Here is a 24,805-nt window from a genome sequence, read left to right as displayed (position 1 = left end):
CCCTAGCTGCCCTTCAGGTCTGGAATTGAACCCACACCTGTGGCTTCCAGCCAAACAAAAGACAGGCATATGAGTTGAACATTTACCTGAGGTAGACACACTCCTTGGAGAGAACAACTGTGGGAGAAAGAAGGGCTATTTATGCACAAGGAGATAGCTCAGGGGGCAGGAGTGCATGGAAGGATGTATACAGGGAAGAGGTCACTATTGGGAAGAAATGGGAGTCAAGTGGTTGCATTGTGGTAAATTGCAGTCAATGTCATGAGACAAAGTGTATGTGAACTGCTGTACGGAAAGTGAATTTGCTCTGTACATTTTCACCCAAATCACAATGAAAAAAACAAAGAAACTGGTCTGAGATAAATCTTTTTCTATCTCGGTCCTCTCTTCTCAGCCACAAAGACTGCGAAGGCCCAGACGGAACCCACCCCTTGGCCTTTCTGGGCTATAAACAATTGGTACACAAACTCTCCTCTGTGGCTAAGCTACTACAAAACTTTATTGCTTCATGTGATCTAATTCACAGACTTGCTAATGCAAAACAATCAAACACAAGTTTACCTTATTGAGTATTTTATGTATTCTTCAGGGGTATATTTCTTATAATTACAGTACCATCAATACTACAAGATGGTGAAAGATAAAAATCAAATAAATAATGGCTATATCATGCTGTGTAAGATGATCTAACAGGAAAATAATCTTTCATAAACTGAAACTTTTCTCAACAGTATATCGTAGGTTATGTTTTTCTAAATAGAACATTTCAAGTTTAAATATTATAAATCCACCTTTCAGAAGGACCTCTACTTCCCAAAGGCAAGAATAAAGCACAAAGAACCATTTGCAACCAACAAGCATAATAAAATAAAGTATCTGTACTCCAGGAAAACCACTACCTTTCCAAGCCTCTCCCCTGGTACCGTAGTGCCTAAGGCACTTGACTGCTACCCACAAGACTGGCTGTTCAAACCCACCAGCCACTCCTCGGAAGAAAGGTTAGGCAATCTACTCCTGTAAGTGATATTGCCTCAGAAACCCAAGGAGGGGTCGCTATGAGTTGGGTCCGACTTGATGGCACATAACAACAATAACAACACCCCTACCTAACTAAATCCATCATAATACCTTGTAGGGGTTACCATTTGGTTACTTTATTTTGGTTTCTCTTCAGTAAACTGCAGTTTAAGTCCAACTGCCTAAAACTACAGAACTAGATAATAAACATTCATACTGGTAAAACTATCATTGTTTATTAGACCAAAAAAAAGTCAGTTTTGTTATTATGGATACATATATTCTCTGTAAAAAGCCACTGAAAGCAAATGAGCTCTTAGTTGTTGTCTCTTAATTTTTCTCTAACAGAAAACAGTGAACACAGGCTAAATTGCTGCCTGCCACCAATGCAGGCCCACTCTCCCTCTTTGTTAGAATCAGTATGTCTGAGGCAAATCACCAGAGTAGAAAGGGAAGAGAAGAGACTTCTTAAAATAATCACTCACAGAAAGAGAGAGAGAGAGAGAGAGAGAGAAATATCAATTATATTTGCTAAATACTGTGCTAAATGTTATAGGTATAGTTGTGGACAAGAGAAAACACAGTCTTTGTCCTTGGAGAACTTCCATTCTAGTTTATAATCTGGGGCATAAAGGAAAAGCTACACACAAGAATACAGAATAGGGAGATTACACTATTTTAAATAGTAATTAGGAAAAGGTGCATATGAGGACAACCAATTTACCAACCAGAAGGTTATACCAAAATAAATTTATCAAATAATGCATGTTTTAAATTGTATACCACATGATTATAATCTATCCAAAAAAAGTATTTTAAAATTCTTAAAATTATATTCTGATAGAAGCTCTGGTAGCGTAGTGCCTAAAATACTTGACTGCTAACCAGAAGCTGGTGGTTCAAACCCACCAGCCACTCCTCGGAAGGAAGGTTGGGCAATCTACTTCTGTAGTGATACCTCCTCAGAAACCCAAAGAGGGGTCGCTATGAGTTGGGTCTAACTTGATGGCAGTGAGTGAGTGAGCCACTAGAAATTCTACACCAAATTCTGCAGTTCATTTATTCACCCAATAAATGTACTACTACTATCTGCTGTGTACTAAATTCCATAATAGATGAGTATGCAGTAATTCAGCCTGCTCTAAAAGAGCCTAAACTTACTGCAGAATACAGACAAGCAAACAGGTGGTTACAATATATTGTAAGTATCTTTTTCAAAGTGTGATTGAAATGTAAAGTGATTGGTTTTTATCTCTAAATTTTCAATACCCTGCATATGTACCAGAAAAAAATAAGTGGAGAGATTTAAAGAAGGGATAATAGATAGATGTGAGGTGAGCCGTATAAGGGGAAAAAAAGACAGAAATAGTAGTCAGCCTTTCCTCCCTTCAAAAAAAAAAGGCAATTAACCAAATAATATAGAAGCAAGTATTTAATAATCTCAAATCCTGAATAAAGAGCTAAACCCAATATAATGCATATAGAACGATGAACCAAATATTCAATGGACAATTATATGCATCTAGAACAAAATCAAAGCATACTCTTTCCTTTTAATGGTGGGTTCACTGTTCATAATTTGTACATAATGAGACATTTGGGAAACAAACCAAACAGCTTCAAATTAAACACAGGAGAACTTGATTAGTTACTACAAGCCTGTACTATCATAGTAAGAAGACTGAAAACTTGCAAATAAAGTGCTGCTTCAATCTTCATACCCATGAAAACTCAGTTAGTTAGTAAACCTGATGTCCTGGGTTTTTTCTGCTCTTTACAAAACAAGACATTTTCTTTAGTATTCAAGATTACATGATTAAATATTTACCTGACATTTACTAATTTAAAAACAAAATAGAACCAAACCAAATTAGATACCTTTCCTTTTTAACAACATCAAGTCTTAGCTGCAGGTTTCACAAATTTATGAAATATTCTTCAGCAATCAGTACAAAATATCAGTTTCTAAAACACATAGCTACTGGTTTTGGTAGTATGTTAACTCTTACGTAATTTTTTAAGAGTAAAGGAAAGCTGAAGGAAGACTTATTAACCACCTGAGATATGCAGATGACACAACATTGCATGCTGAAAGTTAAGATGACTTGAAGCTCTGACTGATGAGGATTACAGTATGCAGTATGGATTATACCTCAACATAAAGAACACAAAAATCTTCACAACTGGACCAATAAGCAACATCATGATAAATGGAAAAAAAGACTAATGTTGTCAAAGATTTCACATTACTTGGATCTATAATCAACATCAATGGAAGCAGCAGTCAAGAAATCAGATGACATATTGCACTGGGAAAATTTGCCGTAAAAGACTTTAAATTGCTAAAGAGCAAAGATGTCTCTTTGAAGACTAAGGTGCACCTAACCCAAGCCACGGTATTTTCAATACCCTTACATGCATATGAAAGAAGCTCTGGTGGCATGGTGCCTAAGGCATTTCACTGCTAACCAGAGGGCTGGTGGTTCAAATCCACCAACCATTCCATGGAAGGAAGACTGGACAATCTACTTCCCTAAGGATGTACTGCCTCAGAAACCCAATGGATGTTTCTATGAGTCAGAATTGACTCAATGACAGTGGATTTGGCTTTGGTTTGACATGCATGTGAAAGCTGGACAATGAATAAAGAAGACCGAAGAAGAGTTGATGCCTTTGAGTTGTGGTGTTGGTGAAGAATACTGAAAGTACCATGGACTTTCTGGACTGCCAGAAAAACTAACAAATCTGACCTGGACGAAGTGCAGCCAGAAAGCTCCTTGAAAGCAAGAACGGCCAGACCTTGTCTCACCTACTTTGGTCATGTTGTCAGGAGGGACCATTCCCTGGAGAAGGATATCATACTTAGTAAAAGTGATACTGCCTCAGAAACCCAAGGAGGGGTTGCTATGAGTCGGGGCCGACTCGTTGGCAAACAACAACAACAACAAAGTGGAAGCTCAGTGAAAACAAGGAAGACTGTCAACAAGATGTATTGACACAGTGGCTGCAACAATGGGCTCAGGAACAGCAAGGATTGTAAGGATGGTACATGACCAGGCAAGATTTCGTTCTGTTGTACACAGGATTACTATGGGTTGGAGCCAACTCAATGGCACCTGACAACAATGTAATGCTAAGAAACTGTTATAGATCAATTGTGTGCCCCAAAATATCTGTTGTAAATTCTAACCCCTACATCTGTGTTTATAATTCCACTTAGGAAGGTATTTTCTTTGTTTTGTTAATAAAACAGAATCTGGTACCAAGAAGTGGAGATGCTACTCTACCAAATACCTATAATGTGGAAGGTGTTTTGGAATTGCATAATTGGTAGGGTACTGGAAGAGTTTCAAGGTGCCTAATAGTAAAAGCCTAGAGTGCCTTGAAGAGACTGTTGGTAGAATTACTGATATCAAAGGCAATTCTGGTGAGGGCTCAAAAGAAAGTGAGAAGGGGTATAGAGAAAGTCTCTATTATCTTAGAGAATACATTTAGGGTCAGCAACAGAATCTTGCTAGACATGTGGATGTTAAATGTGTGTCTGGTGAGGCTTTAAAAGAAAATGATGAAAATGTAATTGGACAAGGGAGGAAGGTTGATGCTTTTTATTCAGTGACGAAGTTGTCTGAATTATGTTAAAATGTTTGGTGGAAAGTAGAACTTGTTAAGTGATGAATTTGGATATCTGACTGAGGAGATTTCTAAGCAAGATCTTAAATAGGTTGCATAGTTTCTCCTTGCCACCTGTAGTAAAATGAAAGAGGAAAGAAATAGTCTTAAAAATGAACTACACAAAATGAAAACAAAATTTAAAAGATTTGGGAAATTCTGTTGACAAACTAAGGATGTGTCCCAGAATTTTTGCCAAGAACATAGTTATACAATCTTTTGTTAAAAGAGACTAAGCCTGTAACTGATGGAGCGAACCAACTACCACAGCAGAAAACCTATCAGCTTAGACCAAAGGAGGCAGAGAAAGAACAAAAGAATGCTGTCTGCCTCTTGGAATTTTACGGGCAGGAAGCAGGCCAAAGGTGCTATATATGTTGCCCTCCAAGAAAAGGACCATTCCTGGAGCAGCTTGGAGGTCAGTAGAACTATTGGAAGAAGCATGAGAAACAGCCTGTTGGGTTTCAAAGGGTGGGGACATAATCTCCTAAATTTCAAAGAAGACAGATCTTCACCAACTTGGTTAAGGAGTGTAGAACTGCCATTCACAAATGCCAGGAGGGAGGGGGCTGCTTCCTAAGGATAAGGGGGCAAGGCTGCCATAGCCACAGGGCAGAAGAACAGGCCTGCCAGAACAAGGAGGTGGAATCACCACTCAGATGGACTAAGAGAATGGAGCTGCTCAAAGTCAACACATTATAGTTGCCATTCCAGAGAGCCTGGAAAGTAAAGCTGAAGCTCAGGGCTGAGGGACCTCCCCCAGAATCTATATGGTGCAGACAACATCCAGAGTCTAGAGGGTGGGGCCACTGCCCAGAAGGTCTCGGAGAACAGAGGATTATTTTCAAGCCTTGAGAGCTAATGTAATGCATTCTGCTAGTTTGGGATTTGCTTGGCACTTATTTATCCCTTCTTTCCCTCCAATTTCTCCCAATTTTTTATGGAAATGTCTACTTTGTACCTGTTCCACCACTGTACTTTGGAAATAGGTAACTTGTAATCTAGAGTTCACAGGTTCACAAATAAAGAATTCTGCCCCAAAACTGAATACCCCTAAAGTCTCACCCAGATTTGATTTAGATGATACAAAGATGAGATATTTTGGACTTGGAGTTGATTTAAAATCTTGGGGATGATGTGATGGGGTAATTGTGTTTTGCATATGGGAAGATGAATTGGGGGGGTTAGAATGTTATGAACTGTGTCCCCCATATATATGTATTATAATTCCTAACCTACATGCCATGTCTGTGGTTTAAAGAGCTCTGGTGGTATAGTGATTAAGGCATTTGGCTGCTAACCAAAAGGTCAGTGGTTCAAACCCATCAGCCACTCTATGGAAGAAAGATGTGACAGTCTGCTTCTGTAAGATTTACAGCCTTGGAAATCAGTGGGGGTCACTGTGAGTCGGAACTGACTCAACAGCAGTGAGTTTAGTTTTATTAAAAATGACTGTGGTTATAATCTCATTTGGGAATGGACTGCCTTTATTGTGTTAACAAGGCAGGATTAGTGCATGGTGTTTTTTTTTTTTTTTTGTTAGAACAAAACAATGCCTGATCATACGCCAGTTCCACAATCCCTGCTACACTAGAACCCATCGCTGCTGCCACTGTGCCAATACATCTCTTTGAGGGCCTTCCCCTCTTTCGTGGACCCTCCACCTCACCAAGCATGACATCCTTCTCCAGGAATGGTCCTTTCTGACAACATGATAAAAGTAGGTGAGATGAAGTCTGGCCATTCTCGCTTCCAAGGAGCATTCCAGCTGCACTTCCACCAGGACAGATCTGTTAGTTCTTTTAGCAGTCCACCATATTTTCAGCATTCTTCACCAGCACCGCACCTCAAAAGCATCAATTCTTCTTTGGTCTTCCTTACTCATTGTCCAGCTCTCATGTGCATATGAGGTGACTGAAAATAGCACAACTTGTGTCAGGCACACCTTAGTCCTCAAGGAGACATCTTTGCTCCTTGGGACTTGAAAGAGGTGCTTTGTAGCAGATTTGCCCAGTGCTATATACATCGTCTGATGTCCTGACTTCTACTTCCATTGGCATCGATTGTAGAACCAAGCAATGTTAAGTCTTTGATAACTTCAATCTTTTCTTCATTTATCATGAGGATTTTTGTTTTCTTTATATTGAGATGTAATCCATACTGTAGACTGTATTCTTCAATCTGATGTGTCTTGAGTCAATCATTTTTGAGATATAAAAGCCCTTAAGCAAGCAAGAAGCAGTTATGGGGAAACGGAAATGCCAAACCACATGAAGATCACCAAGGAACAGATGCTCAAGAGACGAGGACCTTCCTCTAGAGCTAACAGAGAGAAAGCCTTCTCCTAGTGTACCCCAAATTCAGACTTCCAGCCTCCTAAAGAGAGAAAAGAGCTCTAGTGGTACTGTGATTAAAGCACTGCTGCTAACCAACAGGTTGGTGGTTCAAAACCTACCAGCCACTCCACAGGAGAAAGATGAGACAGTTTGCTTTCATAAAGATTCACAGCCTTGGAAACCTATGGGGTAGTTCTTATCTGTCCTATAGGGTTGGTACGAGTCAGAATTGAGTTGATGGCAGTGTGTTTAGACTACGAGAAAATAAATTTGTTTGTTAAAGCCACCCACTTGTGCTATTTCTATTATAGCAGCACTAGATAACTAAGAAACTCTGCTTGATGGCTATAACATAGTTTGTAGCAAACATACATATAAACATAAGTTTATCTTCAAAAGACATAATAATAAAAAAAAAAAACACTAAATTGGTTTGTCAAAAGTTCTCACCATCACTAGAATGATATTAAACTGAGAGACATACATTGTATTCATGTAGATTTTCCAGAGAAAGTATTACAGTAAATAATTCTAAGCTTTCTGAAATGTTTGATCTCCTTGTATTTGACAGCTTATATAATAAGCACTGACAGTTCTTAATAATTCCCTAGAGACTATAATTTCAGTGTATTAAATGCCTAAAAACATTTGACAGCAATGTGATATTGGGTCTGATCTTGACTCAATTATTAACTACATGGCTTTTATAAAGTACCGTTCTAGGCACTTGATGTTTACCTGTGAACAAAATAAGGATCCTAGACCTCAAGGAATTTATTTACATACTTCAGTCTCATGATACATATTCTAAAACTGCTTTCATTAACTCTACAAGAAACTCACTCAGTATTTTCCAAAGCAGCAATTACACAAAACTATAAAGATCCTTATTATGCTAAAAACTGACAAATTCTTTCACTCCTTTCTAGAAGACAGCTTTCAATCTTTATTGGCTGAACTATCAACAGGAATGCAATGATTAGTGTTAATCCCAGGGTTGCAATTAACACCACTAATAAACAACAGCAAAGAACTGCCACATGTTTCATTTTCACATAAGTGCTTCTAACTCAAGAACAATCCTCCTTGAGTCATTCTTAAAACAGAACAACAGAACTCCAAACTCCACTCCACTGATTAAAAAAAACATGTTTAATATATATCTTCTTGGCCCAGTAAACTCCTAGGGTTAAAGGATCATGTCTGGACCTTTTATGATCACCATTACTGCTTTATTTCCTGGTAAATACTTCTCAAAGTTTCACCATGCTACCATTTGAGCAAGAGTTACAGGGTTGTAAATGGGAAAATCAACCTCTTTGAAGGGACATGAAATCAACCTACCCACAAACCCACTAACAACTCCATCTACCACTTTTCAAAGATTACACATCAGAAGGGACCAGTTCCTGAAGAAGGATATCATGCTTGGTAAAATAGAGGGTCAGTAAAGAAGGGGAAGACCTTCAACAAGATGAGCTGACACTGTAGCTGCAACGATAGGCTCAGCACAGAAAGAACTGTGAGAATGGCGTAGGACTGGGCAGTGTTTCATTTTGTTGTACAAGGGGTTGCTATGAGTCGGAATGAGTCAGTTGCACTAATGACAACAACAACCAATGGTTTTGTGTATTTCTTCTTTTTCCATCCTATCATCACTTTGTTCATTATTCAAAAGGAAATAATCATAAGTAAAATGTGCACAAACAAAATGGATGACTAAATAGCCATAAAGAATAATGATAAGTTCCTGAAATATAACATAGATGAATCTGGAGTACATTATGCCTAGTGAACTAAATCAAATCACAAAAGTTTTCTATGATCTCACTTTTATAAGAAGACATACACAGAGAGAGAGAGAGAGACCAAGTCTCACTGGTAGTTACCAGAGTTTGAGGGGAGGAGGTATTCTTGAGATAGTACACACTTGTATTTGGTGATGAGAAAGGTAGCACTAAATGTGGATGAAGTATACACAGCTTGACCATGGTAAAGGATGTCACTAAGAAGTATACAAGAGAAAAGGATCTTTTTGGTAAAGGATATGATGCATGTAATTCTGCAACACCAACAACAACCAAAAAATATGTGTGATTACACAAATATATATAGGCATATATGTGTATGGGTGTGAATATGTGGGTACATGTGTGTATACAGTTAGATGTATCTATAGGCATATGTATGTACATATAGGTATGTGCATGCATATATATCCGTATACATAATAAACCACATGGGGGCACAGTTATGGATACCTCTTAGACATAACCAAAAGCAAACACCTCACTAGTTTGGTTTTCTAGGTTTGAAGGCTTAGGATCATAGCCTTATGGGACAATTCAGTTAACTAGCATAATACAGTTTATAAAGTATATGTTCTATATCCCAATGGGGTGAGTAGTGTCTGAGGTCTTAAAAGCTTGAGAGCTGCCATTTAATATAACTATTGGTCTCTATTCATCCGGAACAAAGGAGAATGAAGGAAACCAAAGACTCAAGAAGAAAGTAGTCTAAAAGACTTAACAGTCAACATGAACCACACACAGCCTCATGTACCCTGAGAACAGAACTAGTTGGTATCTGGCTGCCATTCCAATCAGGGCCAAATTAAATGGATCATGATAACAGAAAAACACAACCACTGCTGTGGAGTCGGATCCAACTCATAGTGACCCATCCTTGGGTTTCTGAGGCTGTATCGCTACGGAAGTAGATTGCCCAACCCTCCTTCTGAGGAGTGGCTGGTGGGTTTGAACCGCCAGCCTTCTGATTAGCAGTCAAATGCCTTAGACACTAAGCCACCAGAGCTCCTAGAGCATGATGTTGTTGTTGTTGTTGTTGTTGTTATGTGCCATCAAGTCCTATCTGACTCATAGTGACCCCTCCTTGGGTTTCTGAGGCAGTATCACTAAGGAAGTAGATTGCCCAACCTTCCCTCCGAGGAGTGGCTGGTGGGTTTGAACTGCCAGCCTTCTGGTGCAGTCAAGTGCCTTAGGCACTATGCTACCAGAGCTATGTAGATCAGAACTCAGATTCTTAAAAAAGTCCAGACTTCACTGGTTGAGACTAGAGGACTCCCCAAGACTACTGCCCTGAAATACTCTTTAAACCTCAAACTGAAACTATCCCTTGAGGTCACATTTTAGCTGAAGAACAGATTGGTTCATAAAACAAAGAGTATCACTTGTGAGTAATGAGCTTCTTTAAAAAATCCTCTATATGAGACCAAATGGTCAAAAATTACCCTAAAGCAAAGATGAGACAGTAAAGGGGCAGGGAAACTAGAGTACTGGAAATGGTATAATCAGAATGGAATGAATGAAAACAATACATTGAGAAATATGTAATCAATATCAATGAATAATTTCTGCAGAAATTGTTAAACTTTGCTGTGTAAGCTTTCACCGTAAACACAACAGCATTATTATTTTTATATTAAAAAAAAAAGGGAAACTATCAATAAGCATGTGTAGACAGACAGCAAAGAGCAAATGAGCATGCTGTAACAGATAAGAAGTTCTAAGGGACAAATACTAAACCATGGCTAAACTACCTATAACTAAAGACTATGTACTCTTTAAAAAAATAATTACAGAAAGATTAAAAATCATTCCCCTTCTGAACTCAGGAAACTCATACACATATTAATTGGAACCACTGAACCTCTTACTCCACACTACATGGAATAATGCAAGAACATTAACACTTATATTATCTTTCTATGGCAAAGATTTTTTATGAACAAATTACTACTTATAAATGAGCTCATTTGATCTTTTTTTCTTAAAAACAAAAGACTGGTTTCCCCTCTGTACCAGATCTTTATTTCATTTCTAGTTTCAGTAACTAGCAATACTTCATGTAAGCCAAGGTGCAGAAGTTAAATAATACATTGTAACAACATTTAAATTAGAGCTGGCAACATTTGTTCTATATTTTATCATCACTGTTTAATCTTTTTTTAGAGATTGAAAGAAACAAAAATGGCATTACTTGTCATCATTAATTGGTGGACCTCCTTCACAATTACTGATACTCCCATATTTCAACACATTAAACTTAGGGTGTAACTCATACACAGGTGGCAAGACTCCTGCAAAGTGGGCATAATCAAGTAAAACTGTGGTAACTTGTTACATGTCCTTTCTTACCTTATCAGTCAAAAATGAATGAAAACTAAAACCAAAACTTTAGTTTTAACAATCTCTAACATGACAAATTTAAATAGAATAACAATGATAAATTAAAGTTAATGGTTTTAATCTATTCAAAAAGACACAAACTCATGGGTTAGGAGAAAATATTTGCAAATTATGTATCAGAGAAGTAACTCTTGTAACTCAGCAAGAGAAAGACAATCCAATATTAAAAAAAGGCAAAGGATCTGAACAAACATTTCTCCAAAGATATGCAAATCGTCAATAAACACATGAAACAATGTTCAACATCATTAGCCATTAGGAAAATTAAAACTACAATGAAATACCACTTCACACTCACTAACTCAAAAAAACTCACTGCTGCTGAGTCAATTTGACTCACAGCGATTCAACTCATAGCGATTTGACTCATAGCGACCCCTCTTTGGGTTTCCAAGGCGGTATCTCTACAGAAGTAGACTGCCCAATCTTCCTTCCAAAGAGTGGCTGGCGGGTTTGAACTGCTAGCCTTCTAGTTAGCAGTCAAATGCCTTAGGCACTATGCCACCAGCTCACACCACAATTTGTTGTTGTTGTTATGTGCCGTCGAGTCATACCTGACTCATAGCGACCCCTCCTTGGGTTTCCGAGGCAGTATCACTACGGAAGTAGGATTGCCCAACCTTCCTTCCGAGGAGTGGCTGGTGGGTTTGAACCGCCAGCCGTCTGGTTAGCAGGCAAGTGTCTTAGCCACTATGCTACCAGAGCTCCCACAATAGCTAATGTAAAAAAAGACAGACAATAACAAGTGTCAGAGAAGATGAGGAGAAATCGGTACCCTCATATACTGCTGGTAATATTGTAAAATGATGCTGCTACTTTAAAAAAGTTTCACAGTTCCTCAAAATGTTAAACATTAGAGTTTTATCATATGACTCAGCCAGTTCCACTCCTCAGTATATATACCCAAGAGAAATTAAAACATGCCTACACAAAAATGTGTAGCATACATATATATATATATTCATTATTATGAGAAATGTTCATGACAGCATTATTCATAATAACAAAAAAATATAAACCACCCAAATCTCTACAACTGACACATGGATAAACCAAATGTGATATGTACACACAATGGAATATTATTTAGCTAAAGAAAAAAAAAAAAAGTGCTGATAAGTGCTATAACATAGATAACCTGGAAAAATATGCTAAGTGAAAGAAGGTAGTAACATATTGTACTTTCCATTTATATAAAAGGTCCAGATTAGGCAAATCTATAGAAACAGAAAGTAGATTAGTGGTTGCCAGGGGTGGAGGGAGGGGAGAATAGCAGTGATTGACTGCTAATGGATGTAGGATTTCATTTTGGGGTGAAATTAGATATTAATGATGGTTGTACAACCCAGTGAATACACTAAAAACCATTGAAACATGCACTTAAAAGACTGAATTTTATGGCATGTGCATTATATCACTAAACTGTTATTTTAAAAAATACATAATAAAATAGTACCAATCACTGTTTTTTAATGGTTTTAGTCGTAAGCTTCTGCAATATTTCAAGGTAAAACAACCGTATGCCATGTTTTCTATCACTAGGCACACTTGCTTGGAAGACATTTTCTATTACAAATATGTCTGACTGGGAATGTAAGTAACCTATTTCTCAAAACAGCCAAAATCTGTTATTTTTGTTTCATGGTGATAAAGATTCGTGCAGGAAATCTACTGTGAAATTCATTTCACAGTATATATACATTTATAATCTGTTCTTAAATAATTAATATAGTCTTCGTTTAATCATTCTATCTTTTGGGTAAGCAGGGATAAATTACTAAAGAAGACAAAAGACATATCCAGACTTCCTAAAGTTAGAAAAGATACTCAAGCACTGAACCCTAGTATCATTTTAGAAAAAGTAAATACCCTGCAATGTGTTTCCCAATTTGAAGAGGTTGAGGAAAGGAGGTTTTTAGTATACAAACTATAATGACCTCAGGTTTAGTCTCCAATTCTTAATTAAACTAGCTTCAACTTGATGGCTGTGGACTGGGTGGTTGCTTGGTGACCCTGGGCAGGCTTCTCTGGTGGCACAGTAGTTAAAGGCATTCGAATGGTAACCTAAAGGTTGGCAGTTTGAACCCACCAGCCACTCAGTGGAAGAAAGACATGGCAGTCAGCTTCCATCAAGATTTACAGGGTTTCTATGCATCAGAATCAACTCAATGGTAGTAGGTTTGGTTTAGTTTGGTTGTGACCTCGGGCAAGTCAGCCTATCTAGAGTCTATTTCTTTAACTACAAAAAATGGAGTTAAAATATCTACCAAGCTTTTCCTTTACGGTTGTTATCAAATAAAATGAGAATATAGTTAACAACTCTCAGTGAAGAGGTTAAAAAAACAAAAAAGTACACGATATAATTTTTTTTTAATATTGTAAATCTGTCCTGTATACTGCATTATTCCAAGAATCAAGAAACATCATAAAATGTGGGCGCTGCCACAGCCAGCAACCCAGAGGGAGCAAGTAGTTGGACCTGTAGGCTCGGGACCATGGTCACAGGGGACATCAAGCTCAACTGGCATAACATATTACATAAACATTGCTCCACATCCTACTTTGACAAGTGTTGTTGTTGTTGTTATGTGCCATCTAGTTGGATCCAACTCAGAGCGACCCCTCCTTGGGTTTCTGAGGCAGTATCACTACAAAAGTAGATTGCCCAACCTTCCTCCCAAGGAGTGGCTGGTGGGTTTGAACCACCAGCCTTCTGGTTAGCAGTCAAGTGCCTTAGGCACTACACTACCAGAGCTCTCTTGACAAGTAGTGACTGGGATCTTAAAAGCTTGCAAGTGGCCATCTAGATGCAACAATGGGTCTCTCCTCATCCAGAGCAAAGGAGAATGAAAAAAACCAAAGATGTATAGAAACCATCAGTCCAAGAGACTGGTATACCATGCGATCCTCAGCCTATATGACTATGAGACCAGAAGAACTAGATGGTGCCTGGCTACCGATGTCAACCACTTGGAAGGGGAGATCCTGGATAGAGTGGAGTAACAGTGTGGAACAAAATTCAAAATCATTAAAAAATAAAAATAAAAGGGACCAGGTTTGCTGGTCTAATAGAGCCTGGTGGAACCCCTGAAACTATGGCCCCCAGCTGCCCTTCGGGTCTGGAATGGAACACACTCCTATAGCTCCCAGCCAAAAGACAGGCATATGAGCTGAACATTTACATTAGGTAGATATACTCCTTGAAGAAATCATTCATGGGAGAACAGATGGTCTGTGTATGCACAGGGAGACAGCTGGGGGGCGGGCAGGAGTACATGGGAGGATAGGACACAGGAAGAGGTAACCATGGGGAGGAAGTGGAAGGGGAGCTGTTGCATTGTGGGAAATTTCAATGTCATGAGACAAAGTGTATGTGAGCTACTGCATGGAAAATGAATTCACTCTGTAAACTTTCATCCAAATCACAGTTAAAAAGAAAAAATGTGGGCCCTGGAACAATGTGGTCTAATCAAATTAAATTGGGTCAAAATAATTTAGTAGCAATAAATTGTTTTACATTTTGAAAGTAAAATATTACTTTCAATCCGATATTTTTAACAATGCTTAGAATAGCAATCACCCACAAATAGAAAAATAATTCAAATGACTGTGAGCAAATTGACACAAATTATTATAATTTCACCATCATTACACCATGATCCAATTCAGATCAAGCTGACATTAAAAAATAAAATATCAAACAATAATTTGCTTGTGTATATATGCCCAAAAGTTGTGTTTTTTTTTAAAAGGACCTTTTGTCCATCCACTATAATACAAAATTCTTTCCAATGCAAACAATCAAATGTCTCACAGTGTTGACTCCCATTTTCATTAGCATGTAACTCCTCAGAAGAATTTTAGATCAAGTACACCAGAAAAATAATTACTCTTTAAAAAAAAAAAATCTGCTTCTTTATACTGATACTTTAATTCCATCACTTTTTCTAAAGTTCTATCCATCCTTGTAAGCTATTGGACTGACTGGCTATCTAAGATACTATTTTTAAAGAGCTCTGAATTGTCTTCACCAGGCTTCAAAGAACCTAAACAAATATCTCAACCTTAGCAATCTTTGCTTACTCATGAGGTCTCAGAGGAATTTGAGGCTCTCAGTAACTTCTCCATGTGAAGTCCTCTTTTCAAACAAGCAATCTACTGATGACAATGAAGATCAAAAGATAGTACTATTTATCAAAATATTTTCTAAATTGGCTAGCAAAAAACAACCACTTTTCTTAAAGAACACTTAATAAGACTGAAATCAAACCAGCACAGGAGAAAGATAAAAGAATAAAAAGGGTTGGGGGGAGGGGGAAGATCACTGTTTTTAAATAAATAACTACTTATTTATTTTTTCTAATTAGAAAGAATACAAGACTGAAGAATGAGCTTGTTCAACCAATAATTTTATTGTTCAACCAATAAAATCATACCCCTTATTTGTTTAATCTGTGAATACCTTAATTCCCATACATTAAAATACTTGATAACTATATTCTTGGGAAAAGGCAAATGTTTCTAGTAAATCCCTGAAAGCCAAAATTCTTCAGGACTATTTAAACACCAATGCTTCAGTGAAAAACAAAACAGAAAAAAAAAACACACACACACACACATATATCTATATATATCTATATATATAATTTAGGAACTCTGGTAGCATAGTGCCTAAGGCACTTGACTGCTAACCAGAAGTCTGGGGTTCAAACCCATCAGCCACTCCTCGGAAGGAAGACGGGGCAATCTACTTCCGTAGTGATACTGTCTTGGAAACCCAAGGAGGGGTCGCTATGAGTCGGGTCTGACTCGACAGCAGATACAACAACAACATATATATTTTTTACTTCAGTCTAAAGATAAATTATTTACTAATTAAAATTAACTTTTAACAGAAGGATAGTGATCAACTGATACATAACCCATTCTTTTTCAGTCAAACCTCTAAAAATTGTCCAATTATAATGGAGGATAATTCCAAAGATTTGGTGATCTTTAGATCCTACTGATTAGGTCAAATAGGAATCCTGAACCTTTTAGACAATTTTAGAAGGAGAACAAGGCTAATTATAAATAAAAAGCAAATGATTAACATTAACCATTTCTTAAAGTTATGGCAACAAATAAAAGCATGCAGATAAAAAAAAAGGAGGGAGGGGAACAAGAATAGTTATCAAAAAGGGAAGGCTCCAAAGAACAAATGAGTTGAAGCAGCAGAAGCCAAGAGATTAAATAGTAAGTTAGCAAAAAAAAAAAAAAAAAAAAAAAAGACATAAAGAATCCTTGGTACAATGCAAAAAGCTCTCTGAATATAAGCAAAAAGCTTTCTTCCTGGCTGGGACTATTACTTGCAGTATCTTTGCTGAAATAGAAATTAATGTCTATCCTTATGTGTGTTTTTTTGTTTGTTTGATTTTGGTAAAATAATCCAAAAAACTGGCTTTTGGAAATTTATGACTATTTCTAGTATTTCACTTAACTAGTGACTTTTATCCTTATTTCATAATACAGGGTTGCTTCTGGTGGCATACTGTCTCAGGCATTTGACTGTTAACCAGAAGGCTGGAAGTTCAAACCCACCAGCCACTCCTCAAAGGATGACTGGGTAATCTACTTCCACAGAGATGCCACCTCGGAAACCCAAGGAAGGGTCACTATGAGTAGAATCAACTTGACAGCAGTGAGTTTGTTTTTGTTGGTTTTATATAGAATAAAATCAAAACAAAAATATGATCCTACCTTTTTGTAATATATGTAACCTCCGCATTCTTTTCATACACTGCTATAAGTATCTTTGTAAAATCTTCAAAGATTACCTCTATTTACAGACTAAGGAAATGGGGTTCTTCTTTATCATCCTTTAATCTTAAAAGTTTGTCTTTGGATTTTTCTACTCGATTTCAATGTTTTATAAACTTTGAAGTTAACAGGTTTTCAAATAAAGAATACTGGTACTAAATTAATGCCATCAAAGTTAAAAAAAAAAAGGAGAAAAAAAAAAAAAGACAAGTACTCAAGCAGTGTTGGGAGTACTGGTCTCTCATTGCATAAGTACAATTTAACAGATCAGTTAAAAAAAAAAAAGGAGAAAAAAAAAAAGAGACAAGACTCTATATCTGAGGTGCTAACTAATCATTCCTTAAACTTATCCAAATCTCCCCAGTCAACATTTAATCTGCTTCATTATAATATCTCTAGAAATAAAAAGCCTTTAAGAGTCCTCTCAAAAAATAGTTTTTAAAACTTAAGTTTCTGTACCAAATAAGGGTGAAATCAGTACAACTTGACCAAGGTAAAAGATGACACAAAGATGTATACAAGAATAAGGAACAATTTTAGTAAAACCCAAAACATATACAATTTTGCAACAACAGTAATAATAACCAAAAAATATGTGGTTACATAGGTAGATATGTATGCTTATATATGCATAAGTAAGCACATATGAATATACAAGTACATATATATAGGTGATTCTTTAGTCAAATGCATAGGTACATATGTTTGTGTGTGCTGCATATATATTCAGATATATAATAAAGCACACAGGGAACACGGTTAAGGATACCAAGACAGAATCAAAATTCTCCAAGACAGAGCTTTAAAAATATAACCAAAACATAAATCTGTCATATAGTAATGTATATGCTTCTTTATTAATGCATTAAATAACAGTATCCAGCAACAGGTCGAATAAGCCAAACCAAACCCATTGCCATCAAGTTGATTCCAACTCATGGTGATCCCATGTGTTGAGAGTAGCACTGCTCCATAGGATTTTTTTGGCTGTAATCTTTAAGGATGCAGATTACCAGGCCTTCCTCCCTGGTGCCACAGGGTGGGTTCAAACCACCAACCACCTTCAGATTAGCAGCCAAGTGCAAACCATCTGCACCACCAAGGGACCTACAGGTCTAAGAGGTACTATAGTTTCTAAATTGTGAAGAGATTAATAATAATTTGAGATATCTGGAACTGTAATGTTCAATATGAAAGTAAACATTATTTGTATTGGTGATAAAATCACTAGTACTATTTATACTACCATGTTGGGTTTTTCCTCTATATTTATAACTGAAGAAAATATTAAATTCCAGTAAGCAGTTAGGGAAAATAAAGATAGCATTTTTTCTCATCTAAATTTAATCCCACCCCCTGAATTCTGTCCTAAAGGGTAATAGTCTTTACTGAAGATCTTTTTGATACAATAAAGTGAACAACTGTTGTTTTATCTTCTTTCTTTGAAATCATCTTGAATGCAAAAGACCATTTACTGTGCACCATATAATTTTTGTAAAGAATCAGTTGTTGAGACTAAATATGTCTAACCTAAGCCATTGCCACCCAGTCAATTCCAACTCATAGTGACCCAATAGTTCAAAGTAGAACTGCCCTATAGAGTCCCCAGGGCTGTAAATCTTTATGGAAGCAGACTGCCTCATCCTTCTCCCCAGGAGGGGCTGGTTGATTCAAACCACCCACCTTTCAACTAGCAACTGAACACTTAATAATTATAAAAGAAGTAAATCACTATTTGTCAAATGTAGTTTCATAAAAATGTAAAATGTTTAAGAAAAGTACAGATACTGCTTCTAGTTTTTAATTCAAAGAAACAAAACGAAAGACTAAAGAAAAAAAATCACTTTTAATCAAATGATTTTAAAATTAAACTATAATTATATAAAAGTATATATACTATGTGTAAACATGATAGGAATGTAACCATTAAAGACAGTAAAAGACATAATTTAAAAATCTCCTTTCATTTTTTTAATGTGCTCAAGTAACCCAAACACATCACCTAATGTTGTTAGAGTTTAATGCTGAACTAAAAATCCAGCACCAGGTATATAGGACAAGCAATAAGTGTTTTTCCCATTTGAATTTTCCAAAGACATTCCTTAAGGATTAGAGAAGCTCCTTATATTATATGATAAAATCTTTAAATATACTAGATTTCAGTTCATCTCTATATGTTGTTGTTGTTGTTGTTATGTGCCGTCGAGTTGCCCCGACTCATAGCGACCCCTCCTTGGGTTTCCGAGGCAGTATCACTACAGAAGTAGGATTGCCCAACCTTCCTTCCGAGGAGTGGCTGGTGGTTTGAACCGCCAGCCGTCTGGTTAGCAGGCAAGTTTCTTAGCCACTATGCTACCAGAGCTCCTACATCTCTATATACTCATAAGCAATTAACTAGGAATTCACTAAATTTAAGATTTTATAGAGATATTTCACTTTTGTTTTTTTAAGATGCTTGTAATTTCCAGTTTTGCAGAAAGGAATATATGTAGGGGGAGAAAATCTGAATATTGTAATAATTAAAAATTATGTCAAAGCCATCTTTTTACTGTAAAGTCTATTTCCACATACTGAAAAACAGTCAAATATTAACTCCAAAAAATAACATGGTCTCTAATAAAATGATTGAACATTCTAATTGGTTTCCTCAGTAGAATATGCCATTTTCATTCAAAATATGAGTAGCTGTAAAGCAAAAATATTTAAAAATAATGATAAAGTTGAAGATTTACTACAGATCAATGATATTTTCAGACTACAATGTTTACTCTCTAAATATTGTGTACAGGCTAACTATGGATCAAACTGATACTAGAGATTTTGGAAAATAAAAGCAAAGAAATACACAACCTCCAATCGGATATGCTAGATTTCCTGAACTATTTTGAATATGTAACAAAAATTTAAGAAAATCTCAAACTAAGATTTGGAAGACTATCTGGAAAAGCCTTCATTGACATTACCATTATCTTTATAACTTCCACATAAATCTTTCCAAAGCATTAGTACTCGGAAGGATTTAAAATGTCTCATTAATCAACCCTGAAAGCTCTTCATAAGCAATCAATGTAATGCCCCAGCAATCAAGAGTCTACAACAAAGGTAGGTGGGAAAAGGTACGATCTACACAAGTCAAACACCATCATTCTTCCTGGCACTAAGCCCTCTATTTTCCTCCAATTTGCCAGAGGCATTCTACTTAGGAAATAAAATACAACATCATATGTATTCTGTATTAATTTTTAAATGCTATTTCTCAAGACAACTGATACTTATTTTTTAAATGTACAAAGACCTACCATTTAAAAAAAAAAAAAAAGACATTCAAAGTCAGCAATCTTTCTACATAGTAGAAATCATCAGTCTCAAACGAAGAAATGATGTAACAATGATGTAGAGTAAGCTGAGACAAAGTCTAAAAATGTCTCTAGTATGTAAAGACAAAGAAACTCTTTTCCGTTACATTTAACACTATGTCCCAAAAGCAAAGATATTTGAATATATGTAACATACATCCCAGCTATTTAAATTTAGGAAAACTATTGTGATAAGATCAATGTAAAATTCATTTTTGAAAAAACATTTTTTTTAATGTGTCTCTGACAAAATTTTTACATGAACGGCTCCCTCACTCAATCTTTGCATACATAATGTTTAACCTATATTCTCTAAACTGGGGAATGTATGGAGAATATGTCATTAAAATCTGATAATAAGCTATAAAGAATTTCTAAATCTTTAAAAAAAAAAAAAAAGTCTATTCATTTGCTCATTCTAATTCAGGGAATGGCCTTTCACTTGCGTTTTTTCACACACCTCTCTCCCTCTTACAACTAAAAGACAGCCACCAATTGTTGTGTAACTCCTCCCTTCCCCCTTCAACCTAGCTAACATACAAAGAAGAGGACTTTCTCCATTGTGCAAATTCAGTCCCTGCAATGAATCTTTGTTAGCTAAAATCTGATTGAGAAATAGCTCTCATTTAATTTTTTAAAAATGAGCATATTGAAAAGTTTAAAGACAATGAACACAGCAGTAGATACTACAAGAAGGTAAAGTAAAAATTTTTAAATGCTCTGATTATGTTTTAAAGATTTGGACTTCCTAAGGAAAAAGTCAAAGCAGCAACCTTCCCTCAAGGTGTTTTCCACCAAAAACACTGATTAAAATAATAAATACTGACTTTAATCTTTTTTTTTTTCTTTCTAAAATGCTTGTTAAAATTGTTAAGTTGCTTTGCTTGAAAAGCTGATTTTTTAAAATCCAAAAACTTACTACAAAAGCATAGTCACTGTTAAGAGAACATTCATTTTGGAAATGTTTTATAGACTGTATTCCCAGTGTACACCACTTAATCCTGTAAACAGTTATTAGTTAATGTCGTAATCAGCTGGGAAAAGGGTAAAGGTATTAACCTCAGTTTTAATACAGGTATCGTGCGGTTCTTCTCATTCTGATTTCTAGAAAACACCAGAGACAAATACATTTAAGTTTACTAGCAGTCATGTTCTGGTACAACTGCGTTTTTGTCCCTTTCAATTAAATTATTCAAATTTAGTTTTCCCTCCCAATGGCATCACACGTTTTTTAATACATATTCCACAATAGAAATAAAAAGCCTTGAATTCCTCCAAAAATCATCCACAGTTGAAACAGCAATGGCATTTCTTGTATATGCAGAAAAAGTCTTTAAGAATAAGCAAGAAACCAAAAACACATTTAAACAGAGATTACCTGGCAGGGAGGAGGAATGGGAACTGGGAGGCCCAGGGTCAAGGATGGTGGGGAGATTTTTCTGTGTATACCCACCCTTTCACACTTTATTCAAATAACAAAATACATCTGTTTAAACAAGCAAGAAGTCGCCTTTAAAACAAAGGAGTTTCAGGGGCACATAGTCTGCTTAGTTTTCAAATAACCTGCTTTTATAGGAAGCGTCTGCTTATGCTCTGTAATAGGTTAAGATACTCCTTTAAATGCAGCCGTGAGCAATGTGCCAGCTCAACCCTCTTTAATACACTAATGTTCCTGCAGACTGCCGCTTTCCAAGGCAGCGCGCATCCTCCGTCTCCTCCTCCCCCTGTGCATTCTGAGATCTGCTCTGCTGATTCCCACATAAAGTGGGTCCTAGCCGCCATTTTAGAAAGTCATTCACACAAGACAGACCGCAGCACCATCCACTTAAACGCCTCCCAAAACTCCCTTGGACAATTTCCTCTTTCCTATCTCTAACCTCTCAACTTGCAAAAGGGTCAAACTCCACTAAACAAACAAGGAAACGCAATGCATGCAATGTCTCTGGAAATCTGCGTAAAGCAAAACGACACTTCTGACTATATATCATAGAGCAAAGAAAATGCTGCAATGCACGTGTTTGCTCGTTGATGCATACGAATTTCCCATCCAGAGACCTACAGATACAAGGAGACAAAAGTGAGACCATCTAAGTGGTTTATGCCCTCCAATTACCTGTACCTAAATTATTTTCCTACCAAAACATTGAGATACTGGGGGTGGAGGATAGGAGGGGGAAAGGGGTGGAGCAACGTCAGGATGAGAAAGTTCTCATCTGCTTCCCAATTCAGCTCAACGTCTCCCCTTTACCATCCGGAACAGAGCTGAGTTTTTGCTCCCTGCCTTTCCCTCGCCTAGTTTCTCAGGCACAACGTAGTAAATACTGGGAGAGTCCCTGGAAGCGCACCTCCCCCAGCCCTGCCGAGGGCAGCTTTAGCAGGTTATGAATGGTCTCACTATTCCTGGCTCCTTTTCACACGCGGGCACGCGCAGACGCGCGCTCCAGTGGTGAAGATTTAATATCCCAGTAACAGCAACCACCAACAGAATCAATGATCCTCCTCCATTTAAAAGACAGGAGCTCTGCTGCCTCTGCTTCCATTTCCTTATCCAAGCAGCGCAACAGCGAGCGATGCAATCTATTTTTCCCATGGTGACTCACTAATGAGGACGCGCCATAATTTCCTTCACTCAGTAAATATTGAGAAGAATTAAGAGTACATCAAACCAAAAACCTTTAAGGGCTTCAATATGAGGAGAAACAGTAATTTTTTAGGATGATCATAAAGACTTGTATGGTCCTTCCCAATGTGAACCAAGTCTAAGTAAATCATTATTTGAAGCATTTTATTTTGAACTCTTAACAATTACGTATACATAGAGTCACAGACACACAAAAGCGCTAAACGCTACTAAATAAAAAAGACGTATCAAAAACAAGTTTTGCTCTTACATTTCATGGGCATACAAAACTCAAGGAGATTTAAAAAAAAAAAAAAAAGCTCTACTCATCTTAAATGGCTTGTATTTTTAAACCATTTGATAAACGAATTATGAGTGGGGGAAAATACTATTTTAAAGAAAGATGTGCAATAAAGCCAACACGACTGCGGTAGTTAAGTGCTGGAGCTTTCTCTTTGCTTCAGAGCCTTATCTGAAGTGGGTACCTTCCTATTTGAGGTTGATGCTTTACTGCAAGCATTTAGTCCCCACCTTCCTCATCCAGAGATCCAAAAGGGCTAGAGGAAGAAAGGCAAAAGAGCCGAAACACCGGCACCAACTTATTAGACATCATTCTCCACCCAACCCTGCAAAAACAAAATTAATTTTTTAAACGTACTTGTCATTTTCATTTAGTTCCCAGGTCTTTAACTCTTCCGTGAGAGGTCTCTAGAATCTAACAATATCTTCCCAAATCAGAGATGTTCCTACATTACCTACCACGACTTTTTTGTTTTTGTGCAACCTTTTCTTTCACATAAAAACCTAAGTCAGACATTGCCGTGCGTCCTTGTGAGCGGATCGGGAGTTGCAGCGCGATCGGGAGTTTGTGATGCCGGGGCTGCCAGCGGCAGGGGGCGGGTCTGGGAGGGGTCCAGTTCCCGGGCCGGTCGCAGCCCGTCAGCCGCAGCTCTATTCGGCTGCTTTCGCCCGGCGGGTGCGGGATGGCTGCTCCGACAAGGGGCTCGGGGAAGGGAGTCCCAAAGACATGGGGAACGGCTCGCAGGGGCAGCCCGCGCGCAAGGACGCGACACCGCCAGGGAGTGCCACCGGAGCACGGCTCCGACCGGCTTCTTTGCCAACGTGAAGGCAACGCTCGGACGCCTGCATCGCGGAGGCTAAGCAAAAGTCTCCTCCTTATTCGGAAGGGAGAGGACAGCAGCCGGCGCCGCTTCGCCAAGGCCCAACGCCGGGATCTGGCCAAGCGGCGGGCGAGGCAGCCCGCGCGCCCCCGGCACCGGTCTCGGAGTCCAAGATTGGGGTCCTCCTCCCCAGTTCCGAGCACGGGGCGGGCCGGCAACCGGCCGGAGCGGGAAGCGGCGGCCCGAGGAGAAAGCGTGGCCTCGTGTCACTCACCGTTTGAAATGCTCGATGATCTTCTCTTCCCGCACATTCTCCGGTAAGTTGCCCACCCAGAGGTGCCTGGTTTCCCGGACCATGCTGGGCGGTGTGCCGGCGACCGCTGCTGCTGGTTCTCCCTCGCCGGCTTCGTACGATCCCTTCAGCGCCGGTAGGCGGGCGCAGCGGCGGCGGCGGCGGCTGCGGCGGTGGCGTCGGCAGCGGCGGCGGCTCCTCCGGCTCCCCCCCGTGCAGAGACCATCCCTCTCCCCCAGGTTCTGACTCTCGGGCCTCGCAGCTCCGCTCTGCCGCCACCACACACCCGAAGCCGACCCTCGCGCTCCGGAGGCGCATGCGCCCGGGCGGCGGCGGGAGGGGGGAACGCAGAGGAGGGGCGAGCGGGACCCGGGCGGCAGCGACTAC

At 38.2% G+C, this 24,805-nt stretch overlaps 1 protein-coding gene across 1 annotated transcript in view; it reads right to left on the bottom strand.

Moving 5' to 3' along the window:
* SPEN (spen family transcriptional repressor) overlaps positions 1-24,483 on the bottom strand; it is a 101,669-nt gene extending 77,186 nt beyond the window's left edge. The window contains exon 1 of the mRNA XM_007950768.1: positions 24,401-24,483. Within this exon, the coding sequence (XP_007948959.1) occupies positions 24,401-24,483 (83 nt within the window). The remainder of the gene's footprint in view (positions 1-24,400) is intronic.
* Between the last annotated feature and the right edge of the window lie 322 nt (positions 24,484-24,805).

Source organism: Orycteropus afer, unplaced genomic scaffold (genome assembly GCF_000298275.1).
Source record: "Orycteropus afer afer isolate SDZICR_OR568_19922 unplaced genomic scaffold, OryAfe1.0 scaffold00288, whole genome shotgun sequence".
Classification (NCBI taxonomy): domain Eukaryota; kingdom Metazoa; phylum Chordata; class Mammalia; order Tubulidentata; family Orycteropodidae; genus Orycteropus; species Orycteropus afer.
This window is presented reverse-complemented; position numbering and strand designations above follow the sequence as displayed.